This window comes from Dendrobates tinctorius, unplaced genomic scaffold (assembly GCF_039654945.1).
Source record: "Dendrobates tinctorius isolate UK_male_01 unplaced genomic scaffold, ASM3965494v1 ptg000254l, whole genome shotgun sequence".
Classification (NCBI taxonomy): Eukaryota; Metazoa; Chordata; class Amphibia; order Anura; family Dendrobatidae; genus Dendrobates; species Dendrobates tinctorius.
The window spans coordinates 8,915,147-8,928,749 of NW_027361921.1; the positions used below are offsets into that span (position 1 = coordinate 8,915,147).

The window sequence follows — 13,603 nt, forward strand, 5'->3', positions numbered from 1 at the left end:
AGCTTATTCGCCTTCTGAGTACAGCAGTTGTGATGTGTTTGTCATCTGACTGATGCACTATGAACGCGCAGTACCAGTGCATGTAATGAAGTGAGTTCTGTGCTTTGAAGAGGCAGGGATTGCGATCACAGCAGTCAGATGACAAACATCACAACTGCTGCACTCTGCACTGCCAGCAGCGACTGAGAAAGAAAAGAAGCTGCTACCGGTTTCACTGCCTTTGCTCCTGACTAGAGATGAGGCAACTTGTTCAGAAAATTTGTGTTTGGTTTCCTGAACATTTTTTCTCAAAGTCTGCAAAAGTCGGTCACAGGTAGGTAAATGATCGCATTTCCACTAATGGTTTTGTTTTGACTTTGTCTAGGATAGTGCTACTGTATGATGGGCGGGGGGACATGATAGGGGTTGGGGTGGTGTCCAGGTCAGAGTAGCAGCGGAATGTAATTTTTTTTCTTTGTTCTAACACAAGGTCTTCTGTGATATGCTGCAGAAGTCAAATGTCCTTGTCCATATGAAAAGTTGTTTTGCTGCCGCCATTTTCTCAGTATAACAGTGCAGAGGCAGCTCCTGCTGAAACGGAAGTTGTCAGTTAGGCCTGTTTCACACTTCAGTTATTTGTTGTCAGTCAAAATCCGCCAGAGTGTGAAAAAACGGATCCATTTCCGTTTTGCCATAAACGGATGCTACCGTTTGAGAGTGAGAGAGATATTTTTTTGCCGCTTCCAGGACGCCGTTACGGATTAAAATGCATGAAAGGGAAAAGCTGCCGGGCATGTGTAGTTAAAAATAGCGGTCCGCCGGTGGAAAAAAATGTTACATTGTCCGTCTACTCCACCCGGCGGACGCTAAAATAAAAACGGATCCGTCAAAAAAATGGCGGATCCTTTTTTTTATAAAAACGGCGGATTCTGACTGACGTAAAAAAACTGAAGTGTGAAAGAGGCCTTAGCTAGATAGGATCAAGTCCTGTGTGAAATCGATTGCCCAGCATCAAACTAGATTGTGCTAAAACTGTGTTGCAGTCAGGAGGCCCCATTTGCTCATCAAAATCGTTAGGCCTAATATAGCCAGGAGGCCCTACTTGCCAATCCAAATCATTTGGGATAAAACTGTGTTGCAGTGAGGAATCAGGAGGCACAATTTTCTCATCAAAATCATTAGGTACAAGAGTGTTGTTCAGGCACACTAAGAAAATAAATAGATTGTTTATTTAGTGACAAGTAACTTTTAGGTGTGTGCCTAAAGTTGTAAAACAGCAGGTTACAAGAGGGGAAAGGTACATAATATAATGAGTGGGAAAAAGTGAGGTCGTCGTGTAAGGTGGAACAGTCTCGGTGTTCAACGTGTATGTGGATTAGCTGTTACTATTAATGAAAGTTCAACTGAACAAACACCATCTTGGTCCTATCCAAAGACTACTGACAACATATTACTGGATGGACAACTCCACTCCCTTTCTTCGACAGCTGTACAGCAGCAGGGCTGTGGAGTCGGTAAGCCACAGTTGCGTCTCCGACTCCGACTCCTGGATTTTATCAGGCTCCGACTCCGGCTCCGACTTCTTCATAAATGGCCAATTCATAACAACAAATTTACTGTTGTAATATATTAAACATCGTTCTTATTCAGTTTCTCACCATCATATAAGTAATCAGACCACTTAGAGCAAAAACTACATTTATTAGAATACAATTAGAATATAGCAAATAACTTTTATAAACTTTTATAAACTGTAAGTAAATATGCAATAAACACTTTTATGCAGTTAATAAGAAGAAATCTATAAATTTGTCCTCAGAAAAAGTATTGCCTCTGTCAGATCCTCCTTCATGGATGCCCTCAAATCTGATCTAATTATTTTGAGAGCAGAGAACAACCTCTCTACACTAACTTGTGTTGGTGGCAAAGCAGTAACCACTTGGGCAACATCTTTGACAATGTCAGGATACAGAGGAATCGCTTGTTGCACTGTTATTTTTGATGAACGGTCAAATTTCTCAATTTCTTTTAGTGCACATGAAAAATTCTGCTGAAATGTACTGGCTGTGTTCCTTGATGGGGATGACTCTTCTTCAATGCGGGAACGCTTTGCACGGTCCTTGTGATCCAAATATTTTTCGAAATTAAATTCTTCATCAGTTGATGATGAGGGTGAAGATGTGGCAGGACGACCAAATTCTTCTTGTTCCTCCTGACTGTTCTGCAACCCTTTCATCCTTACTGCTATTTCAAACAGAGCTTCTTTTCCTTTACTTAGCTGTTGATCATCTAGAAGAATCCGATGCATTGGGTCTACATAAACAGCTGCCAAAAGAATGTTATTTTGTAATAGTAGCTCCTCTCTCCGTTTCATTGATGTAGCAATGCCACTTGCAATTAACCCTCCTCTTTGGGACAGGCAAAACATCAGGTTCTTCCACTCCTTTAAGAAAATACCTGGAGTTAAGTCCTCTGCTTGTAATTTTTTAGTCACTGTAAATGGGTGCTCTAGCAATTTTTCCAGCTCAGTCACCTGATTCCACTGACTTTCATTTAGCGTCAGTTGAGGGTTAGCCATGTCTACAAGAAAGGTTTTCAGTTCAACCAAGCGCTGAATCATTAACTAAGTACTGCCCCATCGTGTGGCTTGATCAATAATTGCCCCTTTTCCAGCACGTCTCTTCAAAATTGAGTCAACTTTAGGGGTTCTGGCAACAGTAGCCAATTTTCTCACCTTGCCAATCAGTGCAGCAGCATGTCCTTCTTGCAGACTGTCTCTTATAGCCAGCTGTAGCGTATGCACAACACAGCGCATGTGATGAATGAAAGAACATATTGACACAGTTTCAACAAGATCATCTAAACTATCATGTTGCTGTTCATCTGAAGCAACTTCAGTTTGCTCCTCAGTTACAATACTGTGTTCCTCTATTTCAAACATTTCTGTGTCTGTGGACCCAGAATGTTGTTCTAGCTGCTGGTCACCATCATTACTCTCATTCATTAGCTTAATAGTACTTATCATATTTGAAGCATTGTCAGTTACGACAGAAAGAACTTGCTCTTTTTTAAGTTCATAGTCTTGCAGAACCTTTTCCACCAAGACCTGGAGAAACTCACTGGTGTGATGAGCTTTGGTGTCTTTTACTGCCAATGTCTTGGTAACTATTTCATTTTTGTCACAAACAAATCGGATATTGATGGCAAAATAGTTCACTCTGTGACGTGTGCAGGCATCCATTTTAAGAAACAGAAAGCGTCCCTTGAGAGTTTTTTTAAGTTCTTCCTTTTGTTTAAAAGCTTCTGCGATTACTAATTTTCTAATACTCTCTCTCCAGAGAAACACCAAGCTTGCGGGCCATTTCCCCATTCAGACACATAAAAGCTGGTCGTGAAAATAATGAAATAGGCACACTATCCTTTACAACAAGCTCTATGATGTTTTTTAAATGTATCTACTGTCATTGTCACAGTAACTTTGTCACTGACCAAATATCTTGCAACTGATGGCTGCAAAGTTCTCTGCTCCTTTGTTTGGCTGGAAGAGCTGGGCACTGGTTCATTGGTTTGGATGCAGTCTTTCTCATCCACTGCTTTCAGTACTTCTGGATGAAAGCGCTGTAAATGTCTCTTTACATTAGAAGCTCTGGTAGGAGCATTTTTATCTTTGCCTGAATATGCACTCATCTTGGCTTCACAGCATTTGTTTTCGTCTGGATCATTTGTCATACACTGACAGACATAATGTTTTCTATCTTGAGTGATGGTGAAATGTTCAAATACAGCTGATTTAATGTGATGCTTCTTTGACATTCTCAGGTTTTTAATTCTGCATTCACAATCCAAATGACAATGGTTTTTCCTAAAAACAATTGTACAAAATTATTGCCAGGTCGTACAACTGATATAGTGGTCAGTAATACTGTTATTATTCCTCATGTACTCACAGATAACTGATGCAAAGTTTGTTGAAAGGATAATACTTCTTACAGTCTTCCTCTTCTGAGTAGTAGGCAGCTATGAGATGCTTGGAAGACGCACACCTAGTATGATCTAGTCTAGAGGACTAAGTTTACTACTAAGAATTTGCAACACATTTTCACTTTCAGTTTCATACATTGTAAGTAGGGGGGTTGGGGCAGCATGAGGTTAACCAAGTATAAGATTAGATAAGGGCAGTGGAGAACAGTGACACATAAGAAGTAAGAAATGTCTATCTCCAGCAGAACTGCTTATCACTGTTGTTCATAGTTTGATAGAACATATATATTTGAGTAACATTTATAAAATTCATATGAAAGTTCAATTATGAAATATTAATACATTTTTTTTTAAAGCTGGAGTCGGAGTCGGTACATTTCTACCGACTCCGACTCCAACCAAAACTAACTCCGACTCCACGACTCCGACTCCACAGCCCTGTACAGCAGTACGCTTGTAGATGAGTGTCAGAAAGAGCATGTGCTCCCACTGAATTGCAAGCACTGCATTGAGTAGTCTCTCCTTCTCTTCCTCCACCTTATCATACACAGTACAATCCTCAGAGGTGGCACCCCAATCACCCTTGTTTCCCACCACGCCAAAAATTTCCAAACGCCCAACTGACTGTGGGGAACCACAGATGGGACATTCTGCAGAGCTATTCACATATTATATTCCCTGGGCATCAGAGGTCTGCTCCAAAGATTCACAGAATCCAGAGGAGAAAAGCATCTGCGCCGATGTCCCAAATTTTTTCATATTGGATCCGAGGCCAGACGAATTATGGTTCGAGCATAATCCAGACCCTCGTCACCATATGTTAACCACCAGGGTTGGTAGACAAAGAGGTTACGTTGCTGCTTCCCGCACAGAAACTGAGTGATGCAACCACGACAATCACTGCATCCTCAGGCACAACTCTAGTTGTGGCCAGCACCGATCGCGAGTCTGCAGTACGCAGAGGTGACAAGGGCTGCCTAGCCTGGGCCTTATTTGCAAAAAAAGAAACCACAGTAGAGGCAAAAATTGCAACAATTTGACAACTATATATATGAACCAGCACATGAGTGATTAACAAGCCTTAATCTTACTGCGCTAAAATGACGACTAGCGGGCCTCACCAACCACATCTGCTGCTTCTTCCTCCTCTATCACAGTGTAAAGTGTTCTCACACAGGTCTCCAGCTGAAGAAACTCCACTTGTTTACCCCCTAGAGTCGGGGTGAATGAGAACCCATCAGCTGTTACGGAAGTTGACATGCCTATTGTTTTTGCGTCATTTAGCATAACACATCTTTATCAATAAACCATAACATCTCTGCCTGCACCTCATTTACAGTCCAGCAGTTTGTCCTGTTCACCCTACTACATCCTCTCTCAGCACAGCAGTCAGCCCTCAGTCCCACAGTTTTGGTCACTTAAATGAATGTTTCCTCCTACACATGCATAAGCTAAGAGCTTGAACTCCACCATCTCCAATCTATTGGCCACAGAAATGCTGCCCTTCCACCTGGTGGATACAGATGGTTTCCAAAAGTTGATGGCCATCGCAGTCCCACCGTATCAGTTGCCCAGTCGCCATTACTTCTCTAAGAAAGCTATGCCTGCACTACACCAGCATGTTGTAGACATCACCGTTCTTTGATAAATTCTATGTCTGTTAGGGTGCATTTCTCCACTGACTCATGGACGAGCAAACATGGGCATGGGTGTTACATTTTGCTGACTGAGCACTGGGTGACTCTGGTGGCAGGCAATCAAGGGGCTGCTCCACAATTCTTGGAATTCCCAAGTCTTGTGGGACAAACCTCTGTATCTAACACTTCCTCCAACTCCTCTAGGACCTCCACCTGTACCCTCAACCTCTCCCTTAAGGAGACACACATTCCAAAAGTGCAGAGAATCCCCCCACCTCCGTACTGCGCAGCCAGGGCTCACCGTAATCAGGCAGTGTTAATTAATACTCCTTGGAGATCGCAGTCACACAGCTCAAGAGTTGTGGACAGCTCTCCAGGGCTGAGTTAGAACAATGGCTGTCTCCACTGGACCTGGAGCGAAGGAAAAAAGTTGCAATAAGTGTGCAAACCTGGTGACAGCCCTATGTCGGGGCAACCTCACCTGTTGTGAGTTCATTTTCCCCTTCATTACTGAGGCCCGAGGAACTCCCTCTTCTGGTAAAGGTAGTGAGCCTGATTATCAAACACCTGAGGCTGATGGTGATGACTGGCTGAGTGGAGTTACTGACTGGATATAAGGCTGCCGACGCCCTTCTGCCCTGCGGGTGATTTCTCTGTGGGATCCTTGGAGACCAGTCTGAATTCCTGCTCCTCTAAAGCTAAGTTTGCTGCTCGGCCTTTTGCTTTGGTGCTTTGACTTTGTTTTGCTTTGTTTTTCTGGATTTCTGCCATTCCCTGCTGGGGTGTGCTGAATTCATTTAGCTCTGTCTTCTGAAAATACCTGAGTGCTGATTTAGTTTTTGAAGCCTAGCTGCTTCAGGGCCTTTTTCATATCAGCTTGTTGGCTTATGTCTTTGATAGGATTTTGGCAGATTGCAGACAGCAGCCTTCCTGTCCTTTCCTATCTAGGTAGTTTTGGGCCCCGTCTTTGCTCAGTCTATCTTTCTGTCTGTGTTAGTATTTTCATCTTGCTTCACCGTCATTATATGTTGGGGGCTGCCTATTGCTTTGGGGTCTGCTCTGGAGCAGTTTAGATTTCCCCTTTCTTTAGGCCTATGTAATTCTCCGGCTGTGATCGAGGGGTCTAGGGCATCGTAGGAACCCCCCACGGCTACTGCTAGTTGTGTTGATAGGTTCAGGGGCCTGCAATCTGATAGTTGCCAACTTCTCTGGTTTTCTGGACTTAGCTTGTATTTCTGCTTTTGCCTCCTACGGTGACTCATTCATAACACTCACCCATGTGCCTTGCATGGCTCACATTCTCAACCTGGTGGTACAGCAATTTCTCCACCACTATTCCGGCCTGGATGTGCTGCTGCAGAAAGCGTGGTTGCTGTGTGATCACTTCCGACAATCGCATCCCGCAGGTCATTGACTTGATTCAGCACAGAGGTCTTTTAGCCTACCGGTTAACCGTTTGATTTGCGATGTTTCGACACGGTGGAATTCCACTCTGCCCATGTTCCAGCGACTGTGGCAGCAGCGATGAGCCCTGGTGCAGTATGTCCTTTTGCATAGCATGGGCCAATGCAGTACTGATGTGATGCAAATCATGCTTGTGCAGTGGGCACAGATAACGAGCCTCTCCACCCTTCTGCACAGTTTTGAAATGGCTACTAAGAGGGTTAGTGCTGACTATGCAGTCATCAGTGTCATTATTCTGGTCATCTACATGCTAGAGCACAATTTAAATATTCTGTGTGAGGAGGTGCTGGTCCTAGAGGAAAAGGTGGAAGCAGAGGAGGATGTGGAAGGGATAATGTGAAAAAACTAAATTGTATCTTAATTTCTCAGAAAACCATGTTTTTGCAAACCAAGAAGAATTGACTTTTTATCTGTATATTGTCTTGCGGATTTAAGTGTTAATGTCTGGTGGGTCGAGAAGACAGACTTGCATATCACTTAACATACTGTGTAAGTCTGTAATAGTGACTTGTACATAGTGTAAGTATCTTTTATTTTAGGCTGACATGTTAATTGTGTATTGTACTCTATAACCACTTTGTTGACTTCGAAGGTAGATAGGGAAAGGCTGTGAATGTGAACTGAAGGACACTGGGTAAATCTAAAAATAGATCACCTGCCTCGGGTATAAAAGAAACTTTTTTTCTTCTGGTTGGTGTCACTCTTCAGGATCTCAGCTCAGGGTGCTTCAGACTCGCCTGAAAGAACACGGGACTGCTCTCGGTTATCTTCCTACGCTTGTCGTTACCTCCTCTCTGCGTGCATATCACAGGTGGAGTAGCAACCCTGGGAGCTCGGACATAACATCCATCATTATCCTGGCGAGTCAGCGGAAGGGAAGGGTGAGACCCTCTAATGTGCACCATTTTGGGGTAATTGCTGGGATTGTTCTGTTTGCTATTGGGTGTTGTGGTTCAATTAAGTATTGCCACACTGTTTTACCCTAACCCTGTGTTGTCTGTGTAGTGTATTGCCCACCGGGAGATAGAGCGGGTGTTCAGTGGTATGAGCCCTGGTTCATGCAGTCTTGCTAAAGGCAGCTGGGCCAGAGGATGAGAGCACCCACTGTCATCGTACAGGCGGGTGCCACGGGAGGGTGGATTACAGCAGTCAACCGGGGCTCATGGAAACAAACTGTTAGTGAAGGTGCAAAAGACGAGGAATAAATTGATGACGAGAAGGAAGAGGTGATGTACTTGCAACAGTCAGAAGATGAAGAGGATAATGATTCCCTCTCTCTTTTGTCCGTTGTTTGCGGCAGGGGATGGCGGAAGCAACTTTAAGTGTTACTCAGCCACCAACACACCTTGGACTTGAACCTCATGGAAGCGCCTGACACAAGAGCGCCTTCTTTTGCTGCACTATCTTCAACACGATGCCCGTATTCTTAGAGTTAGAAATCGTGCTGACTACAGGGTTGCCACTCTGTTCGATCCATGGTAAAAGAGCAAATTTTGCCAGATGCCCCTCCCAAAAAGGGACACACGCGTGCTGGAGTATCGAAACACACTTGTAAACAATGTTAAGAGTGGTTTTCTCCAAGACAGCAGTGAAGCACACATTGTGCATCACAGTTCTAGACTTCCAACCTCTGGAACATCAAAGCATCACAGCAAAAACATTAGCTTCAGCAGCACTGTAAGTGGCATAAGCAATTTCTGTGAGAAATTTCACACATTTTTTAGACCAGGCCATGCACCAGCAGAACAGAGTACAAGTCTGACAAATTGTGAACTACTTGAAAGGATGGTGCAGGAGTATCTCGAGCTCAATATCAATGCCATCGGGGGGAATTTGGACTCTTTTGCATTTTGGTCTTCAAAAATGGGAGAGTGGACTGAGCTAGCTTGTCACGCCCTCAAGGTTTTGTCAAACCCGGCAGGCAGCGTTCTCTCAGAACGTGTCTTCAGCGCTGCTGGTAGTGTCCTGAAGGATAAGCGCATCTGGCTGTACGCTTAAAGTGTAGATCACTTAACTTTCATCAAAATGAACAAGTCATGGATGTCCAATAACTTTTGCACCCAGTCACAGACTAGGCGATGGTGTCGTTTTTAGTGTCATGCATTGATCTTGCGTTATTGCAGTCTATGCCACCTTTTTCGTGGCTTCTGTGCCTGCTATTGATACTGCTGTTACAAACAATTTTTTGAAATGTGGAGACTAAGTTAGGTTTTCTTCGTTTATGTTGCCTGTAGTAGTAGGGCTCCCAGACAGGCCGGCCTGCACTTACTTTCACTCAACTACCTGTCTTACAATTCTTACATTTTTCTACCAATAGTATTCTATGAAACTGATGTTTGTGCTATCTGAGCGTGACAGGGATAAAAAAAATTCCTGCACTTACTTTCACTCAACTACCTGTATTATAATCCTTACATTTTTCTACCAATAGTATTCTATGAAACTGATGTTTGTGCTATCTGAGCGTGACAGGGAAAAAAAAAATTGAGCTGTTGCATGCGGTATCAGGGCTCCTAGCAAAGAAGGCTTACACAGCTCCCTTAACCACCAAGTCTTAATATAGACTTCAAGTCAAATCTCTAAATGCTGGCCCAGAATCTGATATCTCATGCATGGCCCATGGCTGACTGCTGCTGTGCCATTAGCAAATTTCTACTATGGGTCAATTGAAGCCAATTTTTATGGTGTCTGTCCCTAATTTTAGCTGTTTGGGAAGCTTTTTATCACCCCTTAAGGTATTGTCTAAACGTTTGGTTTGGCCTTCCATTGAATTTAAGTGAAGTGAAGTTTTTGCGGCAAAAACGCATAAAATCCGCGGGAATTCCGGACGTGTGCACACAGCCTTACACTTGCGCGTTCACAATTAAATTTATTCTAAAAAATTTTTTTAAGTGCTCATGCACTAACATAAAAAGCTTTTAAAAAACTTTTTAAAAACAACGCATTTCTGCCCTGAATGAGCATCTCTCTGGTGTATGAAGTGATATGGCATTTGGGGAGTTTTATATACAAACCCGTCAGATGTGGGTGTGGTTGCAATCCTGAAACTGAGCTGAGCACTAGAATTAGTTTTTTTAAAATTTGATAGTCAAGAAAAGAGAAGTAGAACTTTAATTGATAATTTAATTGATGTTCCTCTCCTGAAATGGTTAACTGGAGGGAACAAAAGCTTTTCCCATCAAGTCCTCCCTACACTACAGGGTAGCTAAGATGGTGGAGGGTTGGGTGTGTAGCCAGTCAGCTGGGCGTCACAGGGGAAGATTAAGTTTCTTCCTCGGCTACGGCTGCTGGTAAGATACACTATTTAGTAAATAGTTGGACCGTGGGGTTAAAAGATGGCGACACCGAGGACCTGTGTTAGTCTTCGGCGTCTTAATTACCTGGAGCTGTCCACCCTCCCTTCCTATTTCAGTAGGTCACGGCCTTGGGGCTAGACGTTCAGGTACCTGAATGGACAGCCGATATTTTGGGGTTAATATGCTTTGCCTAAGCTGTGGCTTTGGTGTAAAAAAAATTGATACATGCGTTTTTACTGAATTTTTGTTTATCTCTGTACTTTAATGGATTTCTGTGGCCAGAAAATTTTTCCACCAGCATGTTGTGTTAATGTATTTATAATAAAGGTCATGATACAATGGTTTATGGTAATATGCTGTTTAATGCAATGTATCTTGCATATATTATATATAGGAGTCCATAGAGCAAGTATGTTTGCTTACACCTGTCAGGATGGTTTTGGTTTTGCTTCCACAAGCCGAGTACCTGGTTCTAAGAAAGTTTAAATCTGACAAACAATTGAGTGCAGTCAATCAACATTCGACTTCTCCATGTCTGTACCGGCGCTTGGGAAGCAGCACTACTGTTCGCGCTGTTCCCCGGCGCTGGGTGCCGAAGACAGCTCTCATCATTCTCACCTGCTCTGCCAGCGATCAGCGCAAGCCGGGGGGAATGTGGAGAGTTGTATTCAGCTGTTAACAGCGAAAGCAGGTGGAGGCTCATGGGAGTATATAAGTAAATAAATAAAAAAAACAGTGATCTGGTGTAAACTCACTGAGCTGAACTGCAGTGGACTCAGTAACTTTTTCTCACGATGCTGAGGTCACGGTAGTTCAGCCCGGTAGGGAATGCAGTCTCAGTTAGCAGTGAAAAACTTGATGATGTCACAGTTAGTAAGTGATGCTGCGCTCGCAGAAACTCATTCATCAATGATTCTCAGCCTGGATGGTCACATTTTGGCACGGTCCAGGTTGAAAACTGTTTATCCCCAGACATGGATTACGGCGTGGGACAGAATGTCGGACAGGTGAGGGATATGGTTGTTTTTTATTTTTATTTTATTACAGGAGATGAGGGCTTCAAAGGAATGGGTGTTAAGTGAGTATAACCGTGTTTGTTATTTTTGAATAAAAAGGAAAAGTGTGATTTATTTTCATTTCAAATAAGAGACTTTACACTTGCTGTGTGTTTATTTACTATACAACTATAGGATTAGAAATGGATAGGTGTCTTATAGACGTCTCTCCATTACTAAGTCATGGGTTTGATGTCACTGCACAATGCAAAGATGACATCAACCCCACAAATATTAACTATTTGACAACCCACAGGGCAAGCAGTAAGAGCTGCGCAAAGCGCCAGAATTGGCACATCTAATAGTCGCGTCTTTCCTGGGCAGCTGTGGGTTGCTATTTTTAGGCTGGAAGAGGGGGGAGGGGAATATCCATGGACCCTTTCCAGCCTGAGGATACCAAGCCCCAAGCTGTCTGCTTTAGCAAGGCTGATCGTCAAAAATAATTAACAAAATAGCATATGGACCCCTCTATTCTTGATAACCAGCCTTGCTAAAGCTGACAGCTAAGCATTGCAGCCCCCAGGTGTCAGTTTTGCCTGGCTGGTTATCAAAAATACAGGGACATCGTTTTATTTGTTTATTTATGAATACTCCCATCAGACGCTGCATGCTTTCACTATTATTAGCGGCAGCAAGTGTAGGCTGATGGATGTAGTAATCCCATGCCTGCTCTCGCTGTTATTAGTTGAATATAACTCTCAACATTCTCCTCTGCCCTTGCTGATCGCAGAGCGAAGAGTGGAGAATGAGGAGAGTGGTCTTCAGCACACGGCACTAACAGTACCGCTGCTTCCCAGTCGCTGGTACACGTCATCCATGTGTCATCAGTGTGCACGTGTGTGGGACGTTTTGTGGCCCGTGCTGCTGTTAAAAACGGACATGTCAGCGTATTTTGCCCACGGACACACGGTTCAAGGAAACACAATGACATTTGCACAGACCCATTCACTTGAATGGGTCTACGTGTGTAAATGTCTCATGTACATGTGAAAACTGTCACCACACGTGCCGGAGACTGGGACGTCTGAAAGAGGCCTTACATAGATTTCTTATTCCCAATTAATTTTACAAGTATTCTTACCTCTTCTTTCAAACTTTTGGGGTTTAACTTCAATTTATTTTTCCGACTACATTGCATGGAATTAATTCCACTTAGTTTTTTCTGGGGCAAAGAACCACACATATCTGGGGAAGCCAAGCAAGAAGTCTCAAACTTTTTCTTCTGGAGAAAAACAGAGAAAACATGTCAGGTATTATATACACATGGATATCAGATGACATTGCATTCAAAGTAATTTTGTGGCACAACCAGCATCAGTCTGACTTGTTTATGCAACCAAATGTTAGCAGCAATAAAAATATATTTCATTGACTTTCACTTCTGCTAGATCCTTAATACCTTCTCTTAGCTTCATATAGTTTTTTAGTTTACAATATGTAGTGTAGATAAATTCTTGAGTGGCTCCCTTGAAAAAATAATAATCAAGCAGCTGTTCGATCTGCTCGTTGGATTTAACCCTTTGGCGTCACAGCCAGTTTTTATTTTTATGCCAGACTTTTTTGTCAGCAGCATCATTTTGGGGTAGACAAAAGTTACAAATGTTTAACTCTTTATGGAAAAGAATATAAACAAAAACAGTTCTGTCACTGTTTTTTTAATTTGTATTTTAACCACTTCAAACACCCAGCCTGTTAACTTCCTGACCGCGCCAATTTTTTTAAATTTTGACCAGTGTCACTTTATGTGGTAAGAACTCTGGAACGCTTTAACATACCCTAGTGATTGATTTTGTGACACGTTGTACTTAATAGTGATAAATTCAGGTCGATATGATTTACGTATATTTATGAAAATATCCACATACTGACAAAAAAAAAAGAAAATTTTGAAATTTTTAACTTTATATTGTATGGTATAAAAAGTTTAGATAAATTACTGTGATACAAATGGGATATGCATGAGTGAGAGACTGGTATAGATAGGCATCCAGTCAATAAGATAGTGATTGCAGTACATTGAAACATCCATTTGGATACTATGGATTGTGACCGGAATCTGAACTTTTCCTACCATGAGGAGAGCACACACTCAGGAATGTGAAAAGCAACCACCTGCTCAGGCATTGTTGTGGGAGTTGGAAGGGAGGAATGTGAGAACCAAACCAACTGAGATAAAGGAGGAATGTGAGAA

General features: G+C 42.7%; 1 protein-coding gene across 8 annotated transcripts in view; it reads right to left on the bottom strand.

The window, feature by feature from the left end:
- TNRC18 (trinucleotide repeat containing 18) overlaps positions 1–13,603 on the bottom strand; it is a 753,175-nt gene that overhangs the window by 147,950 nt on the left and 591,622 nt on the right. For 7 of the 8 annotated variants that reach the window (XM_073558135.1, XM_073558139.1, XM_073558141.1 and 4 more), the window contains one exon: positions 12,494–12,634. The exons of the other annotated variant lie outside the window; for it this stretch is intronic. In XM_073558135.1, coding sequence (XP_073414236.1) covers positions 12,494–12,634 — 141 coding nt within the window. The remainder of the gene's footprint in view (positions 1–12,493; positions 12,635–13,603) is intronic. 8 annotated transcript variants of the gene reach the window in all.